General features: G+C 40.9%; 1 protein-coding gene across 13 annotated transcripts in view; it reads left to right on the top strand.

Moving 5' to 3' along the window:
* The first annotated feature begins 287 nt into the window (after positions 1-287).
* The window catches only part of LOC113034723 (ankyrin-3-like), a 93,100-nt gene continuing 69,696 nt past the window's right edge, over positions 288-23,691 (top strand). For 5 of the 13 annotated variants that reach the window (XM_080288255.1, XM_080288256.1, XM_080288260.1 and 2 more), the window contains exon 1: positions 324-3,355. In XM_080288255.1, the coding sequence (XP_080144381.1) occupies positions 3,233-3,355 (123 nt within the window). In that variant the 5' untranslated portion in view covers positions 324-3,232. Of the gene's footprint in view, positions 3,356-23,691 lie in introns of all 13 variants that reach the window. The other 8 variants (XM_080288262.1, XM_080288266.1, XM_080288263.1 and 5 more) reach the window with 3 other exon arrangements.

The following is a 23,691-nucleotide window of genomic DNA, read 5'->3' on the forward strand; positions in this document are numbered from 1 at the left end:
CTTCTGCCTGTTTTTGTTTATGTGTTAGGGTGCACTGTTGTCACTGGAGAGATCAAAGAGGCCACTGGGAGTCACGCTGTGATTGGACAAGCTGTATTCAGCTTGGGAGCTGCATAGGATACAGAAGCTCAGGACAAGGCAGCCTACCCCAGATCTAACAACATGCTTTCAGGAATATCTGAAGAATACCGGTTACTATTGCTGCTTGTAGAATGATACTACAATAATGCGAAGAATAATGTTAATTAAGAATGATATTTATTCCAAAGTATTCCTTCACAAAGACCTTTGTCAATCAACAGCACAGACACAAATAAATTTGCTTTATTCTGATAAAAGACTTAGATGAGCACACAATATTAACATTTCTCTCTGAAACTGGATTAGACCATTAGCATTTCAGGAATGTTTAAGTACTGTGTCTCCATTGTGCCAATTCATGAACTTGCAGCTCTCCTAATAGCCACCAATTTAAAATTACCACCATAATAATGGACTAATTTAACGTTTATGTCTTCTGTAGCATGCTTAAACATTTTGTATGCAGTGTATTCTTCATTTTGTGTGTGATTTATCACTCTAGTGGTCTTTTTTTTATTTGGCCTGGCTTTATGTTTATGGCATGGTGCCTGAAGAACAGTGGAAAACGTCCAATAATCGTCCACTTCTAGAGTTCACCGGCCACCAGCCAACTCCACTCTATTGTAGTAGTTGTTATTTCCCTTTGCCTCCAAAATGCTGGTGTCTGAAATATAGGACACCTTGGCAGTAGCTTTTACTACAAGTACAACTGTGGGAGAGTGCACTCTTCTCTTGGCTATTAAAGTGCGATTAGGGTATTATTGATGAATGAATTGTGGAAAAAAAAAGGGGTTTTAGAACTGGCAGGTACTAAATGTATTTTTTTACACAGTTAATTTTTTTTAATTTTACATTTCTCTTTGGACAAAGGATTTTCTTTTCTTTCCACTCGGGTGATTTGTATATCATGTGCACATATGCCTCCATACATACACATGCACACATGTACCCACCCGCTTGCTCCCTCCCTTTCTAATCCCTCGTCTTACCTCTCCACACTCCTTATCCATCCATCCTGTCCTCCCCTGAGCCATCCCATTGGCCCTCACCTAGCAACCGCATGATAATTTGGCATAATGTGACACCCCCTGATGCATTATGGGGGCTGTAAGTCAGCTTCAGCCCCCCTTTTTGCTGTTGGCTGGCGTTTGTGGTTGAAAAGAAAGAAAAATGAAGTGGTGAGGATGAATAGATTTCTGCGGGAAAGAAAAGGGAATTTCACGCTCATATCGTTACATGACTGGTGTCCACCAGCTAAACCCGCTGTGTCTCCCAGGAGGGTTGTTCTCCTCTTGCACTAACAGCGGCGCCCGATCATCTCCTTTCCTATCCCCCACTTTTCCCCATATGGTTCCATGTTCAGTCCATACAGTTAGAGCTGTGAATGAACACAGAATTTGTTGAAAGCAGACAGGCATGTGATAAGGCATCCTCTTGGTGTCGACAGGACCCAACCAGACTCATGATTGCCTCTGACACGCAGGCAGGAAGGGAAAGAAATACAAAGATGGCTGCCGCATGCTCCATCTGCCTCCACGATGCCATGTGTGACGTGAGCGTGGTGGTTGTGAAGGACATTCTAAACAAGACGTTTTTTCCCCATTCTTCAGTCACCAAAATCAAACAGGGTCTTTTTTTTCTTTTTCTATGCAGATCTTCTTTACTGTCGCTCTGTCCTCCTCCTCCTCCTCCTCCTCCTCTCTGTTTTCAACAAAGACCCGAGAGATTTGGTGAAACAAAAGCTCCCCTGGTCCTGTTTGACCTCTCCATCATGATGTCAATGATCCCAGATGGGTTGACCACACAGAAGTTAGGGAAGCACAGGATTGAGGACTCATAAATCTTGGAAGCAGGCACTTACTTGTTAGATTTTGGATGTGTGCATTTATTAAATTATTCATTCATTTACTAAATCATTTATAATTCTGTGCAGATTAGTTAATTTACTTAATGGATGACTGGATTATTATTTCTTGCAATTTTGTGTCAGTCAAGAACATTGTTACAGTCTTCCTTGTGCATACATGTGTATGGTTGTGTGGTTGCATGAGCGTGGGGGTTGAAGGGTGTGAGCATCAGTCATTTACTCTCTCCTCCCTCCTGCATTGGCTCTACGTGTGTCCTCTGCATGTTCTACCATCCATTACTTGATCACCTCCAACTGGTAATGCGTGTATATATGTGTGATAGTAGATAAATGCTGTTTAAACACACACGCGCATACACACACACACACACACACACACACACACACACACACACACACACACACACACACACACACACACGTATATAGATATATCTATATAAATACACACTCACCCATTCTGCTGTTGCTTCCTGCCACCATTTCCTCTCCTCTCCTTTCCTAGCCAATGTCTTTGCTTCATTCATGCACTCATATCTACTCACACACAGTTTATCTCTGTTGCGCACACACAGACACACACACACAAGCGCCCTGTGGTGGAGCACCAGTTGAGGTACTGTACAACAGCAGGAACCAGAGCACAGAGACAGAGAAAGAAAGTGAAAGAAAAAGGGACAGAAAAAAAGAAGGAAAGATTTAAAAGAAACCATTAAAAAAAAAGAGTGCGGTTACCATGGTAACCCCCACCCCCCCACACACACACCCTCCCTCCACTTCCATTCTCTCTCTCGCTCTCTCTCTCTCCTTTCTCCTCCCTCCCTCCACCTCTGTGCTGGTGATGCTCGTGTCTCTTTTCTCTCCATCCGGTTCGTCCTCACCTCTCCTGGACGTGCTCCTCTCACACTGCCAACGGATGACACACGAGGAGGAGGAGGAGGAAGAGGTGACGAGGAGAAGCTGCTGTCTCTTTTCTCCCAGCTTTCCATCACTTTAAAAAAAAGAAAGAAAGAAAGAGAGACCAGACCAGAGCAACAACCAAAAGAAAGGACACACAGGATATATATACATACATACAAAAGAAAAAGAAACCCTACTCTTCTCCATTCTCCTTTTCAAGGAGGGCATTTTTCTTCCCTTTCCCCCCCTTTCCTTTTCTACCCCGATTTTTTCCTCTGAGATCCTGGTTTTGTCAAATTATAGCCCCTGAACTTCTCTGGGATTTCAGGTGAGGCACGCGTGTGTAGTGTGTGGTGCTTCTTCGTTTTTTTTTTATTACCTATCATGGCTCACGCGGCCTCCCAATTGAAGAAGAATCGGGGGGAAGTGGATGTGAATGCAATAGAGGACGAGAAGGAGAAGCGGAGGAAGAGCAGGAGAACAGCATCCCGGGAACAAAAGAGAAAGGTAAAAGAGACGAGGGCTGGCTTGGCTGGCTGGTGGCTTCATCTGCTTTGCTCCACTAGCGTCGCTGGACCGTGACTCTGTGTGTATGAGCAAGTAGATGTGGACGTTTACCTCAGCTTGACTGATTAAATGAGCTTGGAGGTCTCGCATACATTCATTCATTCATTCATTCATTCATTCACGTGTTCATATAAATCCAGATGTGGAGATTCTCTTGCTGTATCTCTTTACTCTGGTCGTGCTGTCCAATTCAAACAGCATCTGTAACTCTGTACTTTAAATGCATGTGTGATGGAGTCAGTGTTTATTGCCTCTATGCATTCTAAAGTGTATCTGAGTATGTGGGCATACATGACAGCGGAAAGTCAAAGATAATTACACCTGCTTGCGATTATGATCTTAGCTACCTGCCTCTGAATGAGGTAAACTCACCATGGACTTGTGCCTTTTGTTTTCTTATCCCATTCCAACTCTTTATGAGTCATATTGTCTGTCTTTAGTAAAACTACACCACACAAGGCTCCTTTAAACAATTCCATATCCATCCTTCCTCGTTTTAGTGAAGAACGGGCATTATGCAGAGTCAGGTTGTTGAGACTTTTTTATTTCTATCAAATGAAGTTTCAAGGAGCGTGAGGTGATGATTGCATGTTTTTAAAAAAAAATGCTATTAAATGGAGCAAACCCAGGCCAAGGTGCAAACCTCTCACATAGATGCACTTGACCACTGTATTGTAAATATAAATGATTACTTTAGTGAGTTTTTTAGGTTCTTGCATGTGCATGTCTGTGTTTGTACTTGGATGCACAGACAGCCATGTATAATGCATACATATCTGATTTATTGATGACAAAGCTTTTCATTTGAGAGAGGAGGAACAGAAATGCACGTGGGGTCTCCCTCCTCTTCCTCCTCTCGTACATGTTAAGTTCTTTACTTTGGAGACACTCATGCAAAAATAAGGAGAACACAAGGAACTTATGAGCTGCTTCTGTTGAGAAAAAAACACAAAATCAGCAATGAATTCTCTGTCTGTCTGACCAGAACAGAGTTTAGAGAAAGCATGTATTTTCATTCTGCGTATTAATGCCAGGAGATTTGACCGTGAGAGATCAATTCAATAACAGTGACATTTACTGTACTTTGCGCCCATGGGTGCCTGGTTTTGAATTATGCTGCTGGCAACGTTATTTGACCTTAGCATAAACAAGAAGTGAGCTAGCATGGCCCAATCTTCTCTAAACAAACAACAAAACAAAGATTCTTGAGTTCAAGTGAGTTGGTGGAGTTCTTTGGAGCCAAATGTGTTTTAAGACTGTGCTCATGTCTGTTGGAGCGCTTTTTTTACTTTCTCCTGTGTTTGTGTGGCAAACTTGTATGTGTCTGCAATGCTGATCTGTATTGGAGGTTTTATGGTCCTTATGAAGGGTCATGTTTCTTAGAAGAGAACAAGAGACAGAGATGGAGAGGAGAGAAGAGGAGAGGGTTGTATTGATTGGATTGTGCACAGCACCATCCATGAGAGTAATCAGCTTTTTCTTCTCGGCCTGCCCTGCGTCCTTCTCTCTGTCCTCACACCGATCTACTCTTCATTTCTCTGTCTGTCACTCTGTGTTCCTTTGTAGGGCTTTTTTTTTTGCGTGTTTGTCTTTTGTCTTCTCCCTTTTTGGCTTGGTCTCTCTTATTCACATCATCCTGTCCAATCACGTATGGCTCTGTGACTTTTTTATTATTTGTTGTTTGGCTCACACTGCTAGCTTTTAATAATACTCTGTGACAAAACAAAGTCAAACACTAAAGTTAATTTGTTTGTCAGATGGTGAACTGTGGGCCGCTGCTGTCAGTCGCTCGCTCTCCCACACTTTACACAGTAGCTGCATTTCAAAATACACACACCGGGTGCTCTTATGTTTTCATTCCTATGGCTTTACTCCATGGCTGCCCTTGCTTGTGCATTGGTTAGTCTTGTTGGTGGCCTTCCAACTCTCGCTGTGTCTCATAATATAGACCAGGAGTTATCAGAGTCACAGACAGACATAACAAAAGAGTGACACATTCAGAAAAATGTGATAAAAGGGCATTACAGTCAGAGACAAAAATGAGAAAGAATAACAGAGAAGAAAATTAAAACCGTGATAATTTGCGCACAATGTATTTGAATTTTTTCCATCCCTTTAATGTTGTTAATGTTGTAATTGAACTTTTTTAGAAGCCATGGAGCCCAACTCAAGAAATCTCGCATCATTTCAAAGTTATGTTGTTATTTTCTCTTTATTATTCTGCCTGAAAACCCTTTATTTCTGTCTGCATCATATTGTAGTAAACGCATATGTGCTTGCTTAGGCGCAAATTGTGCAACAGAGTGTTTTGAGTCACTCCTTTCCCAGCCCTACCAATGCTATATTTAGTTAGCAGAGCAAGTACAAAACACTTTTAAATGCAGAGTGGATGCTTCGCTTTTTTTTGCATTAGTCACCAAGCAGGTGGATGACTGTATGTGTCATGAAATGCAGCAGAATGTTTTGAAATTCATACTTAATTTATGTTGCATCGATATTTATTAACTTTTCAAGTTGCATTCTCATACCACTTACTGTGATTGCTGGGGTTTCCTGTCTTGTTTGAAGTAATGTCGTATTATAACCCAGTGTGAAGTTCATTCAAGCATAGGCTGTGCCCTTAACCACTTCTTTGTTCATTTGATCACTACTTCCTAAATGCACCCAGTAAACTAAGCTTTTGGACATGTATTAATTATTCATTTGTGTTGATTTGAGCTAAGCAATTCTCATTTCGTCACCTGCAAAATGCAACTGGATTGTTGCGGAAAGGTCATTGTTGCATATGCCTTATCACTTAAGCCATCTTAACTTGTGTTAGTTATGTAAATCGCCAGGAAAGCATCATGGGAGGATGGAGGAGATGGAGTTTCTAATGAGATGTTACGTGTGTGTTTGCATAAAAGCTTAATTTTCATGTGTTGTGTGACAGTTTCAGTGGAATCGGTGAAAACTTGGTCGCTGCAGTGGTCACTTTAATGGGAAACCCCCATTACGGTGTTACAGAAATGCTTCAAGCTGCTGTACTTCTAATGACATTATCTAGAGCCAGGAGCCCCCAATGGATTCCCAGAGAGAGAAAGGGAGAGAGCTAAGCAAAGCATGGGTTTCTTACTGTCCCAGTTTTGCACACCATTCCAGTACCCAGAATATGCATTGGTATGGTACTTGTTATTCTTCTTCCAAGGTTTATTTGGGTCACTTGGTCCTGTTTTGATAATGCTTCACCTTCAGTTGAAGTGTTGTGCCTATTTTATAGTTTTGTGCCTTTGTGCTTTGACTGTGTGTCGTTGAAGCCTCGTACTGCACCATTGTGTCTGTTACATTGAGAATGCTTTTACTCTTTGATCCACTTAAGTCTGTCCTCCACATCGGAGGTAAAGTTTGTGATTCATCACTATCATCACTGTTCATTAGGAGGTATAAATCTCGATAATAAGAGTGATGAATCTAAATAAGGACTATGGGATGAGAGCCTGAGGGTAAGTTGGAGTGCTGAAATTGGATTCCAGCCCTGTGCTTCAGTGCAAGCTCATGGCAACAGTGGCAAGGCATGATTCTGTCCAGCCCCTGGAGCAAAAATAAACAACGGCGTAAAAAAAATCCTCAGGGGAACGTAATATTGGTGGAAATTAAGACAAATTTATCTCTTCGTTTTCTCTATTTTTTCTTTCCTACTTTATTGTATAACGTCCCTGCCATCGCTTTGGATGAAACAAAGCCGACACGCGTATTGCTCGCCTTCTCCTTCCCCTCCTCCTCTCCCCACCATCCCCTGAAAGATGGAGGTTAATGAATTCAGCGCCCATGCATGCCTCAGCTAATTGCACTGGCATTGGGAACTCCTCCCAGTATTACAAAACGTTTTCACCATCAAGATGGCCATCGACTGGACAATTGACAGACCTGGATTTAGGAAAGGCTGCTAAGCTTCAGTAATATAATGTATTATGTGCAACTATGTTTATCACGAAATCTGTTTTTTTTTTTAGTTTGTAGTATAAGTACTACACTGTTTGCAGGACACATTGCATGAGTGTGTGTGCATGTGTGCTTGTCTCAGAGAGGCAGTGGTCACCTGGTCTTAATGTCCAATATTTATATTGAACGAAACATCACGCTCTTGACTAGGGATGGGTATCGTTTAGGTTTTATCCGATACCGGTGCCAAATCGGTACTTTTGAAATGGTGCCAGTGCTCAAACGGTGCTCAAACCGGTGCTTAAAGAATGGAGAACACAAAATTGGTCCAAAAACCTCTCATGTTCAGCTGTTTTTTTGTAAAAAGATAACAATGTTAGCCTTTTCTGCAGCTATGGGGCATATATGGTATCACTCTTGGCTGGAAGCAGTGCTTAAACAATGGAAAAAACACAAACTTTGTCCAAAACCTCTCATTTTTAACTGTTTTCCACTTTTTCTTTGGTCATTTTAGCCTTTTTGGCCAGGGTGAAGGGAGTATCTGCCATCAAACAAGAAGACAGCCGCATGTAGCTATGATGATGTTTGCTAGTTCACCTTACATGCATTAATGTAATAACGTGGTTAGCCTACTCAACGTAAATTACACACGGACAACATTAAGCTACTCACGCAGAGAAGAACGGCTGCTGCTGCCACCATCATCCGTCATCATTTCTGCTACACTGGCAGGGCTAGGGGCCAGGACTCTCCTCTTCGTGTTTTTGGGGGATGTTGCATAACAGGCAACCCACCCGCAGTAGATGTGCTCGGTGTGAGGTCTCGCAGCAAGCTATCATACGGCGCATTTCTGGGCTTTAAAAACAAACGCTATGCGTCGCCGGGTGTTTCATCGGATTTGAGGTGTTACTGTGATACTGTCAAAGGAGGTATCAGCTTAAAGCACTTGTTGCAGGCTGCTGAGTTTGCATCTTTTGCTGTGAAGTACAGCCAGACTTTTGACCGCTTCGCATTGGGCATTTTTAATCTGTAGCTCTGCTCTAAAAGAACGTACGTACCTGGACCCGCCTACTATCATCGGAAACGTAAAATGATTGGCTAGAAGTGTATCACAGCTCAGGAAAAAAAAGCACCGAAATAAAGCACCGAAATGTGCGCTGCTTTTCGGTCTGGTTACTACCGTTTATGTCAGAACCGGTGCACCGGTACCCATCCCTACTCTTGACTGTACACGTACATATATATATATAGTAGCTTATATGCACTGACACTCTGAAAGGGACAGACATAGTTCAGTGAGACTTTCACTAAATACCTTGAAATTCTGTAAAAGCTGTGCCTTTTGATATGAGATTCCTACGTTGTCTCTGCTGGCATGAAAATAAGAAAAAACCATAAAAGATACTTTTAAAAAAACTAGAAAATCTGTTTGCTGGGACTTGATGAATCATATTTATTTAGTACCTCTTTGTATAGTTGATTTAGCTGGAGGTAGGTGAGTTGAATTCCTGTGCTGGTTTCTGATTGTTCACGGAAAAGTTGCACTAACGCTGTTTGATATTCACTGCAGTTTTATCAATAAGCATACCAACAATTTAGCTTTTTCTACCAGCTGTCTACTTTTTTGATAAATACAGTTTGCAGTAGGGCATACTCTGGTCCGCTTAACCAGTCTGATGTCTTTCTACATCAAATCAAATTTCATTCAGATGTGAGAAGGAACAACATTTCCTGAATCTTGACAGTGTGGCTGTGTGATGTTATGCATTCACATGTAGATCCTAGTATAGTAGCATAGAGTTCCATCAGTACACTGTAATCCTCACTCCTGCGTTTCACATGTCCGGAAACGTGATGGATTCCTCCAGCATTCAACGCGGCGTTCTTACTCTACTGTATCCTGCTATTGTTCTACATTAGCTTGAGTCTCTAAGGGAAAATGAGAGCATGTAATAAGATTTGTTCTAATTATTGATCCACCACTCTGAGGGTCCTCACTGAAAACAGCTGCTGGGGGATGGGGTGTGTGTGCGTGATTGTGTGTCCACATGTAAGAGAGAGAGTGGTGGTGAAGGGGTTTGTTAGGGAGCGCTTGTAATGGGAAACCAGTGTATGTGGGAATTTGTTTGTCCTGCCAACAGGGGAGAAAAAAAATCATGTTTTCTAGTTGTGTCTGTGTATAACTCCTAAGTGTCTTTTTGTTTTATGTGCAGCAGGTGATTTGGTTTTTATGGAAGATCAAAAATGATGACATGCTTGTAAAAGCCAGGTGGATGCTGACCATGGTGTGTGTGTGTGTGTGTGTGTGTAGAAGAAGAGTGTTTGTCTATGAAGAATCATAGAGGAAAAAATCACCAGCAGGGGTTATAGAGGTAGAAGAAGAGTGGTAGAGATAAGGACTAATAGATCAAATGAGAGTAAGCGGGTGTGATGGAAAGGAGCGCAAGAGATTAGGAGAAATGGAGAGAATTAGAGAGGCAAGGAGTGAGAAATGATAGAGAGGGAGCGTGATCATAAGCCTAAAGGTCATTTGAAGGTCATTGTTGTCTTTTTTGCCACTCTTCCACTCCATGTATGTGAAAATCTCATAATACGGAGGCTTGTGGGTTCCCCAAAAGAGAACTGCTTATGTTATATCATGCAATATATGGTTTTAGAGAATAAGAAAGTGGTTAATTGTATTTAGAAATGAAAGAAATTTCTGCGTTAAGGACAATTTTTGTTGGTTTTTTTATACATCAGTTGGTCACAATATTAAAAACCTATTTAATATTGTGCAGGTCACCCTAGTGCAGTCAGAACAGTTTTGTTCTATTGGGGCACGGACTCTGCATTACAGTGATCCCTCGCTAAAATGCGGTTCAGTTTTCGCGGCCTCGCTGGTTCGCGGATGGGTTTTTTTGGAGCAATTTTTCATGCTGTTTTTTTTTTTTTTTTTTTTTTACAGCGCATTGTGTTCTGCATCCTGATTGGCTGTAGACCACTGTCAATCAATCTCGTGCTGTGTCTCCTGTCCAGTACAGAATGCGTTCAGCTTGTCAAATTTACATAAATCTTCGAATGCTAGCAGTGTGACACTGAAGTGCTGTACTGTACTGTATGTGACAAACACAACAATGTCGACTAAACGTTTTGCAACATCTAAAGGGAACAACGGGTGCCTTTGGTTTCATTCTATAATACTGGACTTTTTTTTCCTACAAAGTTTTTAACTCTGAGAGTGTTTAAACAAGAGAGAAGTGTGAAAATGTGGATGCCTGTCTGAGATCAGATTTGCTGGTTGTACAGGGTTGGACATGATTAGCAACAATAAACAGACAGGCTGTGCTGTTTAAACCATTCTCAGTTGGTGCAAAGGGGTCCAAAGTGTGCCTTGAAACTATCCCACACACCACCAGCCTAAAGTATTGATACTAAGCAGGATATATCTATGCCAAATTCTGAGACTCATCAGGTCAGGCAGTGTTTTCCAATCTCCTGATGTTAAAAAAGAGGTGCACCCAGTTAGGGCTGGGCCATATTATACCGTTCACGGTAATACCGGTATAATGTTAGGCAACGATAGGAAAATGAAATATCGCGATAGAATATGAGTAAAACGCGCATGCGCAGTGCCTTTGTTTTCATACGCACATGGCCGATTGTTGAGTGAAACAGATGAACCAGAATTGGTTTGTAAAAATGGTGCAACTTCAGTGATGTGGAACTGGTTTGGTGTTTGTCCGTCAGATACACGACTTAAATCTGGGAGTAATCTGGGTCCTAAACTCCGTATGCTTCAGGTCAAACGAACACTGCAGCATCACTAAGAGTTAAAAACTGTCTAAATTCTTTCATCTTTAATAAAACGATCAGCATTGCTGCTTTACCAGGTGTAACTATGAAGTTTAACTTCCAGGCATCCATGAAAACAAAATGTATTACATTTAACGGAGTTAGAAGTTAGCAGGAAGCTAGCGGAAGTTAGCTCGCTAGTTTCGCTAGTTACCTAAGCATGATATTGCATGTTCTGACTGAGAGATTTCTGAAAAAAATCAAATGTACAGCTCTGCTATCACTTCCAACATAAATGAAGACAGGAAACTAAACAGCAGTGACGTTTGTAGGGTTACTGAAGTTGGGCTAGCTGGTATATAATAATGTGCTACGTGATCGCTAGCGACACAGCTATGTTAGCATAACATAAACAGTGAAGCTGGAGGACGAACACTAACACTTTTCCACTTATAAAAGTTAACGTTAAGGTTCCTCATGGTTAGAGACAAATGCAATCGCATGGCAGGATGCTGTAAAAGGACCAATCTTCAGTCAGGAGAACAACTGAGATAATCCATCCACAATACGAGGTTAGTCATTAATATACTGCAACAACATGGGAATAGAGCAGCTGCCAGAGAATTCAACATTAATGAATCAATGGTACAGAAGTGGAGGAAGCAAGAAGAATGAGTTTAATAAAGTTTGATTTATCTGACTGCTTTATTTCGCGTAATGTGCCTTATAATCCTGGGCACCCTATGGTCCGAAAAATACGTACTGCACACTACAGTTTAATGTTGCAAAGCACCTCTTATGTCAGCCCATTTCTACTGGAAATGCCTTTTGGTTAAACTTTCAGCAAGGAATTTGCATTTGCACTGTTACATTTTTATAAAGCTTTAATGTACATAAAAACCAGCTTCTTGTTTAAGTGAAAATAAATGATAGGTTGTCTTTTTGCGCTAGTAATGTTGTGGAGTTGTATTTTGTCTCGCATCAATTATATCGTTGGTTATATCGTTATCGCAAATTTTCAAATATATATCGTGATAAATATTTTTGGCCATATCGCCCTGCTCTACACCCAGTGTGCTTTTCTGTTGCTGTAGCCCATCTGCTTCCAGGATTGACATTCAGTTTGACATCCAGAGATGCTCGCCTGTATACTTATGCTTGCAACAAGTGATTATTTGAGTTTCTGAGTCATGTAAAACACCTTTCTTCAGCAGGTCATCTTGACCATATCTAAATGTCTAAATGCGTTGAGTTGCTGCCTTGTGATTGGCTGATGAGATATTTGTTTTAACAAGCAATCGAACAGATATGCTTGACAAAGTGGCTGGCGATTGTAGTTACAGTGCTGAATGGTATGTAAAGGGAGGAGGGGTAAAGAGAAAAGAAAAGAGAGCAGAGGCTTGATAACGTAAGGACAGAGAGCGACATAAAGAGAGGGGGAGCAGGTGTTTGTGGCGATAAAGAGAGAAAAGAGAGAAGGGGGCAACCTGAAGCTGGCTATAAGAGAAAAAAGATCAGGGATAAGTGGATGAATTAGAGTTGGTGTTTGAAAGGGAGGAGAGAACTCAAACAGTGTGCACACATAATCTGACAGTGACTGATTAGATCTCCTTGTCTTTCAGCTACTGATAGTGTATTGCTTTTAAAAAGCATGATGCTACCTGCAGGCTCTAGCTCTTTTTTCATCCATTTGATGTATATGTCTGTCTCGGGGTCACTTGCAGCTTACTGTTCACTGAAGCACTATTGTGCATGAGTGTGTGTGAGTCGAAGAGGGGGAGGAGGGAAAGAAATGACGCCCCCACTCTTACAACATCACACTTATTAAACCCCTGCTGTGCGTCAGTGCCAGACCTCCTCCATCAGCTCTTAAATGCGCCAAATGGTGTGTCATGTGTGCGTTTGTGCATGTATAGCAGGTGCTCCTCATACATTCGCTGATAAAGCTTACCCGTAGTGCTGTCTAGATTTCCTACATGTCTTGCAAACACCCACACACGCACACTCACACAAACGCTATTTACCCTTGGGACTCACGCCTGTATGGCTTGATAATTACTTTCATTTGCTCGCCCCCACCTGCACCACCACCCTGTTCCCCTGTCCTCTACTTAACCACCTGCCACTCCACCATAACATGCAGCGATAACTGGAATCATGCGACCATCACTTTTGTTGTCTGGCTTGATTTTATGAGTCAAGCCAAGCTCAGCAGAGATAATACTGAGAACCCCCCTCCCCTCCCCCCACACAAAGAAAAGGCTACCCTAATTAATACCCTAATCTCATATCTTATCAATAGTCCTGGATGCGTCATCCAGTCTTTTTACATTTTCTACCCCTAAAAACATCTGCACCTGGCCAAGGACAGGAGCATGTGGTCCTGGCTGGAGGAAATGGGCTGTGTTAGGACAGATCGATGGTAATCACACCTCCACACAGTTAGGTCTCTCACATGGAGTAGGGAGAGAGGGAGAAAAGGGGGTAGGGGTAAAAAGGGAAAGCAGGAGGTTAGGGGTGTATCAAGGGTCCCTTTGGGAACAGAAAAACGCCTTGATTCATGATTAGTGAAAAAATATCCACCCCACCCCTATCCCCTCCACCCATTCCAACTCCCAAACATGCATGCAGCCTACTTTCTGAACAAGCTCCAACCTCACTGATTGAATTGTTTTAGCAAGCTGATTTTGCTGTACATACCTAAGCTGCTCTGGTGGTGGTGTGCTGTATTTCGTCTTTGAAATGTGTAATATTGCCCTCTGTAGAACAGTAAAACAGTCCTGCGATGTCTAACTAAGAGACTCAACTTCAACACTGGCTCTTAAAACCACTTTGTCACAGTATAGACGCGGCATTTTTGTGTACTTTTAGCGCTGAGGGAAAGACTCCATTCCACCTTAAATCAGGTAATTTAGTGTGAAAAGGTTGCAGGGGATTCTGAATTTTCACACAGTGTATGTGGTCTCGAGTGTACTGTGCAGTATAGTGAGATATAAAAGAAGCAGTTAAATGATCACTTTTGTCATCTCTTGGTTTTAAAACAACCTTGTGCAAATTGTAATCCAGCATAATGACAGCTGATGGGAAAAGGTTCATTGTAGCTCCAAGCTGGGATTGGTATTCTTTTACTGGTTATGTGCCAGATCACTGGAAAAACGGACCTTTAGACAGGGAGCATTACACATAAACACACACAGAAGTCTTTGGCTGCATGTTTTTATTAACAGTTGTGTGCACAGCCAGGATAGAGGCAAAGCATTCTGTCTACTTAATTTTGATAGTGAATTATTCACAGGCAGCTTTGCCAAACATGTTTGCACTCTGTTATCAGTGAAGACTCCCAGCATATTGCAGATTGGATATGTGATTTATCATCCCCACGAAGACTATCTGCTCTGAAAGATGACTAAGGCAGCACAAATTCTAACTAATAAAAGCACTGGATTTTGCCATAGAATACCTAAACGACAGCTTTAGAAAGGTCAGAGAAGGTTACACAGAATCCAAGTTGTACCCAGTTGTACTATGTCTGAAATTCAAGGATGTGGCTGGAACAAATCGCAAAAAGAGTGGATTCATATCATGCCTATATTTGTGCTCGCCCTCCCCCAAATGTCCTCAATTTCAAGCCCAGAGTCTACTGATTTTTTTCCCCTCTCTTTCATATTTTTTCTCTGTCCTCCTGTCCTCCCTTCTCGTCCTTTCCCTGGTTGTTCCTGTAGGTAACCAGAGAAGGGAATCAATGCCTGGGTGGCAGTTGTAAGCAAAAAAGTCTGGCTCTGTTATGACCTCCTATCTGAGCTAACATATTGGTCATCATTGCGGGACTATATTCTCATAAATTATGCGTTTAAGTCATTCATAAATGTTTAAAAAATTAGTTTGGGCCAGACTTTCAATATTTACAATAGGATTTGCTTTGGACTTATCTTTTAAGGTGTAGTACATTATAGTTATAGAGCAGGAGGGCATATTCTAGTTTATAGCTTTTATTAAAGTGGGCTTACATTTAAGATCAGCTTGAGCATCACAAAAGTCCTTTATTTAAAATTATTATATGGACTTACACATCCCTGTTTTTAAAGGCCCTTTGAAAGAATTAGTATGCTGCCTTAAATGGTGTTTTACTAGGATAGTTAGAAAATTGGTGCTCCAAGGGGCATTGTCTGTACACATTGTGATGTAGATTTACTTGTGTGTCTCCAGGACTGATGCTGTGCTCTGTCTCTGTGTGTCTTTCAAATCCATCAGCCTACTACAGATCTATCACTAACACTGTACAGCCAGGGCTAAAACAGGAAATGAGAAGAGTAGAACATTGAAACAAGAGCAGTAATAAATTACTAACCTATAAAAAAGAATCCATGGTTATAGATTCACAAATGTCAGTATATATGGGTGATTTAATTCCCTTTTTCTTAAACTAAATTGAATTGTGTTTAGGACAAGTGGTCCCCCATGTCTGTCATCTTATACAGTTTATCAAGTTATCAAGAAAATATTCCATAAGTGTTGTAGTAATGAAAATAACTCAGCTCCAACCTGAAAGAGATGTTAAACCTAAAGCAGTAATGAAGACTGTTCTTGAACTGATGATGACGATGGAACTTCATCTCTGTTGTATCACCTTTCACCTCATGCAATCATTTCATTACCAACACGTGAGCCGCCCTATTCCAGACATAACTGAGTCAATGCAGTGTCTCGAATTCACTGCGTTTGAAATCAGTTTGCTTTACAATTTCCGATTGCACAGCTAGCATGTTATTTTAACTCTCACCCTCTTCTTCCTCCTCTGCTGGTGGTCCTTTCTCCTTCGTTTCACTACAGCTCCTTTCACAAACACCCTGCGTGTTGAAAATAGATCAGCCCTACAGCAACTTCTAGCAATCTCCCTTGATGATGTGTATTGCCGCGTTGACAGTCTCACATCAGATATTTTTGGTTGTGTTTCTAGTTATTTCAAATGCAGCTTGAGTCACAGACAACCCAAGTTCTGTATGCACTGTGTGTCATCTGTGAGCCCACCCAGTAGTCTCCTACCTGAAGGACAGTGAAAAGCATTACCCAGAGCTTTGTCACATTGTTACTGTTTTAGAACAAACGTACTGGGGCATTTATATGTAGAACTTTTTGTTTTTATTAGAAATATTTTGTTATATTTTATAACTTTTTAATATACTGTATTATTTAATTTCATTTAGTTAGTTACTATGACAATATAATTTCATCTGGAATTAATAAAGTACTCTTATTGTTATTCTGAAAGTACAACTTCAACTGTGAACTTTCATCATCCTGCCATCACTGTTGTGCTAAACCAGTAAGTTAAGCAGAAAGGTCAGATATTTGCTGTCAGACTGTGTATGCTGTACTTTGGTGGCTCAAGCTTGTTTGTAAGGTTTCCTTTTGCTTCAGTTGGTCACATTCACATTGGACTTTTGAAGTAACTTGATTTGCAGCTGCTGCATGCCACACTTTTTTTTCTTGATTTCCACATTCGTTTTTTAGGTGAGGGAGATGAAGCACTAGAAGAGACTCTAGAGGGGCCTTTTCTAAATTTATTTAGGGCTCCTCGAGGAACCATTTTAAGGCGGGAGGTGTTCTGCCCCTCTGCAACACTTCTTGCAGTGGCAGTGCGAAGCTCTTTTTGTGTTGTCTGGGCTTAAAGGCTACACCCGATGAGGTGCAATTAGTCATAACTTCGGTCAGCATGGAGGAGCATGATCATTCTTCTGGTGATTTATATATCAAGAATGATTGTTCAGTTCATCAAAACCTAATCAACAGATTAATCAACTATAAAAAATATCCACAGGTTATTTTAAGGAATCATATATCGCAGAATTTGAAAAAGGGAAGTGCTAAATCATTGTCCTGTTTATATAATTGCAGTTTGCTATCTGACAGACTGAAGGCTTGATCTGATACACTGAGACGGAGCAGTACGCGTCAGGTTGCTGTTAGTGGTGCTGCTGACTAGGTTGCTGTCACCATGTGCATTTGTGTGTGGGTGTGTGTGTGTGTGTGTGTGTGTGTGTGTGTGTGTGTGTGTGTTGCTGACTGGGATGCTGTCAGCTGTGTGTCAGCCATCTCGACACCTACAGTGCACTTTTAACTTTTTTTTGGGACCTTCCCTCTTGATGCCCAAATGTCCACCTCAGCTGAAGAAGGGCACGCACACATACACACACATACACACACATTCACACACAAGTTGCTGAAGTGACCAATTATAAGAAGTGTTGGAACTAAGCAGGAATGACACAGTCTAGAGAACAACAGGAAAAAAGCTGTGCTTGTTCTTCCTTTTAAAGGGTCAGCATGTGAAACGTGTAATTTTTAAGCCCAACTTGATTATATCCTACAACGTGTTGATTTAAATTTGATTTAAAGCTCTTTTAGCTGTTATTGATTAGTCTGTTGACAGTAAACTAGTAAAGAGTAAAACAGCTGCGCAGAGTCTGTCATCACATTACGTTTTGGCAGAATTAAGATTAAACACTTTGATTCAATCTCACCGTGACTCTAATAATGTTATGAGTCAGGCGCAGGCCATTTTACAATTGGTGCAGCGGGAAGCTGTCCCGCAAATGGATGATTGAATTGGTGAAGAGTAGAGAAGCATGTTTATGCATCTCAGTTTTTAAAAAATATGGATTTTTTTGTGTGTATTCTATTATTCTATTATAGAATTAGCAATACCTTCTGTTTGTTTGAAAACTGCTGATTTATGTTACAAAGAGGAGACACTTCATAGTGAGCTGAGTTATGGGTGGAGACTGCTCAGTTGCATTCTCCTCATAGGAGCACATACGACACTTAACCTAGTGAACATCAATTTGTCTGCTACGACTCTAGGAATGGATTAAGGAGTCCAAACAGTCAGCCAACATGTAGGGAGTTGCAAACATATCCTTAACTGAAATAACCTCAGTTACTTACGTAAACGCTCGCAAATGGAAGTTTAGTATTTCAGCTTGTTTGAAACACTTCAAATTTGTTTCTTTTCCTTTTATTGGCCAGTTTCACAATCTCAGGTTTGTGTTTGTGTTTGTAACTCAGCCCAGATATCCAACATTCAGCTGCCTCTCCACTGCTGATGTTGAAACTGGTGTTTTTTGGGTACCATTTGTAATCAAGCTGCCAGATAGGCACCTGTGAGGTGTCTGTTTCTCTACCTCATGACTTTGATGTACTTTACCTGCTGCTTAGTTTTGCACACCAACGTCTCTCTCTAGTTAGAGCCAGTTTGTGATGTTCTGTCAGGGTAGTAGTACTTGCAGTTGTGTGAAATCTTAAGGGTTTTTTTTTTAAGTTGCTTTGTTTATTTTGTGTTGTTTCCTGACATGGAATGGTTTTGTTTTTGTTGATTAAGAACAATGTGGAAAGTTGAGCTTTTTTAAGACTTGAATCAAATCCACAGATACTGATGCTCTGGACACTTTCAGAGTTATTAAACTTTTTTTTTTCTGGACAAGAACAGGACATCTCTGCTAGCCTGAGTTAACAGATTATAAAACAGAAACAGTACAAAAGGAGAGATAAGACAAGGGTGCTGAAAAAAATGAAGTAAAATTAAGCATAGCAGATCTGAATCCACCAGGGACAGAACGATGTTGCAGAGAGCAGGAGGACTCTCGACTCACTCTGTGTGTGTGTGTGTGTGTGTGTGTGTGTGTGTGTGTGTGTGTGTGTGTGTGTGTTGTAGAGAGAGTAAGAGTGAACGTGTATACTGCTCTGTTGGCTGCTACAGCAATGCTGACTGTCCCTATCAGTCAAGGTTATGTCTTATTATAGGTCATTAGTCTCTCTGCTCAGCTGTGACCTTGGCGGTACCTGCAGGAGCATGTATATACACCATAGTAGTCAAAAAGCTGTGTGTGTGTGTGTCTCTAAGTGTTGTTTATGTATGTGTACCTAGGCTGCAGCCTTGATGAGCACTGAGTTCTGGCTATCCGTGTGATAGATGAGTGGACACACGGGGTCACAGAGGGTTAGCTAACACACCCATATGCGGGGGGCAGGGAATGGATGTCACTCACAGATTTAGTGGTACAGGACTGATGCTGGTCTAAAGTAAAAGTGCTGCCACCCACAATAAAAAAAAAATGTCTGCTGTGCAGGACAATAGCTTGTGTTCTAACTGCCAACAGACATTTACTGGTTGCTTTTCTTTTCCCATTCTGACAGTTACACTGAGACACGCAGACCACAACTGGCTATATCATCAAATTCTAACACACCTATTAGACTCATTTTTGTGGATTTAAAGAAATAATCCAGGAGTTTACGTGCCATAAAATAGTCTGGCACATACACTCCCACAAAACCACAACACTTTTACACTTTTTTATTTATGTCTTTCTTGTGTATTTGGTATTCTAATATCTGAAAAAATGCAAAGCTTGGCAGTACTTAGTACATAGTACATAGTACAATCCATGGGTCTAACCACATATAATGGAAATATACAATATTATATTACTCATCAGAATTACAATTTTCATACACATTTTAATCCTCTGAGGGCCCAAGATCAGTGTGGTAGTTTAGTTCAGAGCTTGTTCCAAAATCGATGCTGTGCCGGTTGATTAGATATTTAATTTAGTATAATTTACCACTGTTCCACTTGTAGCTTGCTCTGACGGTGAACTGTGTTTTGGATGTTGTATAGCATCAGATTGGACATAACTGATCTAAAGCCAGTCTTATTTAATGGACTGAATAAATGTGAGTTTAGGAACTCTGAGATGCTGAAATGCATCGAATGTCCCGTGCTAAACAGCACAGATGTTAGAGACTCTGCTCATAAGCATAGCCAGCATTAAATAGCAGACAGCATCAGAGAGAGAGATTTTACATTTGGGGTTTTTTTTGAAGGTCACATGATATGTCTTTACATGGCATTGTTTGTGTGCACTGACATCTGCTGGTGTTATTAATTTAAATCAGTTGCTCTATGCAGAGACGCTTGGATTGCTATTCCAGCGCTCGGTCCACTTGTCAAAGCCTTTACAGTCTTTTGGTTTCCAGGATTAGCCTTTACTATTATTGTGATGAGTTTTAAATAAAACTAAATATAATTTAGAGTGTGCAAATTGTTTAAAATGCTTTTTGCTCTTAAAGAAATCAAGACGTTTCTGTGTATTAGTGTGTCCTTTGAGAAATGGACCACTTCAGGGTAACAAAACACAGGTGAATTTCTCTACACAACACACTCACATTGCCTGTCTTGTTGCCATGTTCAGGGAGCACTGCTATTAAGGATTTGGGCCTTACCATTCAACAGCCTATTACTTTGTGTTGCCTGAGGGGCAGCTGGCTGTTTCAGCACCTAATAGCCTTCTGTTTGCCAGAAAGAAATGCCAGGATATTATTCCAGTGTAAGAAACAGAATGTGTTACAGCTTCTGTATTTGCAGAAAAGAGTAGATATTTAAAAGGATAAATGAAGGATAATCAGTTGTATTGGTGAGCAGGATGATGGGCAAATCCAGTGTAAATCCATGTTCACGCTCATATTTTTTCACATCACTTTGTTTCTTTCCTCTTCTCCTCGGTCAGAAATCCTTGGCCTCGTGTCAAAGGGGCGATCATGGAGAATTAGATTATAGTCCCGTAATTTTGACAATTTCTACTGAGCAATTCATGCTCGTGTATGTGTTTAGTTTAAGTGCTTGTTTGCACATGTGCGACTGTCTAACTGCATGCTTGTTTGTGTGCGCACTGTGTGGAGACTGGGGGGGCTCAGAGGGGACAGATGGCTCATGGTCTGTTCTCGTCTGGTGCTCTCTGTCTGCCAAAGATCAGGCAAAAACAGGTACAGCACTCTGTTTTTTTCAGCCCTGCACCGACAGGGGAAAAGCAGGACTTTTTATTCTTCCTGTTTTATAGATAGCTTTATGAGCTCTCATAATGTTACGGTCAAAACTACAGAAATGACATTTACAGCAGATTTTGTTGTACCTCAGTGTCAGACAATGAACGCATGATTTTCTTCTGTGGCTCTTTAATGTGGTAAATGTTTAGCTGGAAGACTGTAGCATACTTTTTGACTGGCACGTGTTTGTATTCCATCTTCCAGACTCTAAGACTTTAATAATTTATCAGGGGGATTTCTGAATTTGCTCTGCCGGGTTTTCTTAGTTCAAAGACATCTTGACTAAGTGTGTCCTGCATCAGACCGTACCCCCCTTTTTTACACGCTGTATTATTTGACTTTGAAATAACAGCTGTTTGCCACAGTGCAAGCAAGAAAATGAGCAAGAAAAGATTTTTAAATGATAAAAGTTATGCAAAAGGTTTACCATGCCAATGAGTACACGTTAACATACCAGCTGTGCATTTTGCTCAGTGATGGACAATTCACATCTTATTGATCTTTCTCAGCCATCATAGCCATTTGTGATAATGGGGATGGGGAGTTTTTATACTTGGCTTTTCCTCTTTTCCTATTTAAAGCCTTGGAAAGACCCTCTTGGTCTTCTGCAGGGGCCTTGGAGACGTATAACATAAATACATCTTATACAGAGACACACTGGCTGCACACGAAAACATAAAGATATTTTTCATACTTACCTATAGTACTTCAATTTGTTAACAAGATCAGCTAATTCCAATGTTTTTGAAGACCACTTGAACATCATAACCCATGAAGACTGAGACAAAGAAACATTAAAGGCCTCAAGCGTTTTCTAAAGTCAGAGGCTTTAAACAAACAGGATGTTGGAAAGATAAATGCACAAAAAAAACTGGCAACAAATCATACTACCTTAAAACTTGATTACATAACTCTGAATGTCATCTTGAATTCAGTTTCACCGTGTCCTGTTAAATTTAGGACTAGATGCCAGATGGGCATTTAGTGTCTGACACTATCCAGAGTACTTTCAGTTATTGTAGCAGAGCTGTGGTGCTGGGCTAGTTGAGCTAATGTGGAATTTACAAGGTGCATAGATGCTATAGTTAGCTTGCTGCTTACATACTAAGGCTAGGATTGTAAACCAAAGAAGCTCATTCCCTTTTTGACCTCAAGAATGAAATTGAGGAAGCTCAGTGAAGCAAGGGAGTAAAGATTTTCACTAACGATGTGTGCAGTTGATGAAGTGAGATCAGGAGCCTCTGTTCATCTTCCTTTTCCTCCAGATCATTGGTAGTAGCTTAAACAGTCCTTATAAACTGACACAGAGGAAAAAAAGCCAATTCTCTATTCAGACTAATCATGTCAGTTCAGGCTGCTCAATTTTATATATGCATGTTTCTCATTTACATTTTCTCCTCAGATCTTTCTTTTTGAGCGTTTTGTGAGTCATCACATTTGGGACTGTAAGCTTTTGTCTTTTTCAGGTCTTTTACAGCCGAGCTTCTTTCATGTGTTACCCCCACACACACTTTCAAATGTATTTATTTATAAGTCACATGTACCTTTTTCTCTAGTCCATATAAAGACACACACAGATGCACACACTAAAAGTTATTGCAGTTTCAGCTCCCACAGCTCATTACCTGCTGTTCAGCCAGGACTGGGTCTTACACTCATTACAGTCCATCTACCGGTTAGTCATTTGCATTTTTATGTCACATTTTTATGTCACAAAGAAAGGAAACTCACTCACATGAAAATGTGACTGTAGAGGACTGCCCCTTTTTAAACACAAAAGGTCTGTTAAAGTGGTTATGGGTTTATTGTTTCTTTCAAATTGCTTAACTTCTCACCAAGTGCACATGATAGGTTATTGAAATTAACGTGTTGAAAACATGCAGTGATGAGTCCAAAAATCATTAGTCCTTGTGAGCAGCAAAATCACTCAGTGGTTAGTAGCAGCCTTACCTCAGAGTAAGGAGGTCTTGGGTCTAAATCTGCGCAGTGCTGCAAAGCTCGAGACTTCTAATTCCTGGTTAAAAACATTTCTCAACGCCAGAATAGTGTATCAATGGGGAAGCATCTTGTCACAGTTCACTCCAAACAAAATCTCTGACTGATGCATTGTTCTCTAACTGAACAACACAAACAAGGAATCTAAATGAATTTACGAATGCATTTCTACATTTTAACTTGTCCTTCTTCTGGATGTGTATTCTATCCACCAAAACACTGTTGGTGTTGACGATGCTTAGCTAATTCCACAGTGAGGTTTGCGATTCTTTGCACAGTTGTCATGCAGGAGACTGCCCACCAGAGTCCAGTGTTTGACTGCTCAGCAGAGTCTTCTGCAGGTCACACTGAGGTTAGAGATGGTGAGCTGAGGGAAAAAGAGGAGTTGTCTCTGAATTAAAGCCAGACTCTGATATGTTGTTTAATTTTCTTTGCCCTTTTAGCCCAGAGCCCTTTTTATCTGCCCAAAGTCTGTTTCCTCCTCGTGCCTGTGCGCAGCACCGTGTGACCATCGATCTTCTGGAGCCTGTTTTAGGATGACTTTTTGGCGCGACAGCTATCGATCGAGTATGGTGCACTTGTGTGTAGATTTAGCTATACAGGTGAAATCCAATGCGACATTATGATGTCACCCATGTCAGTGTCAGCGTTACTGGCCCTAGACAGCAGGGAGACAGGACATTTCATGTCATGTGCAACAGTAG

The sequence above is a fragment of the Astatotilapia calliptera genome, chromosome 13 (assembly GCF_964374335.1).
Source record: "Astatotilapia calliptera chromosome 13, fAstCal68.1, whole genome shotgun sequence".
Taxonomy (NCBI): domain Eukaryota; kingdom Metazoa; phylum Chordata; class Actinopteri; order Cichliformes; family Cichlidae; genus Astatotilapia; species Astatotilapia calliptera.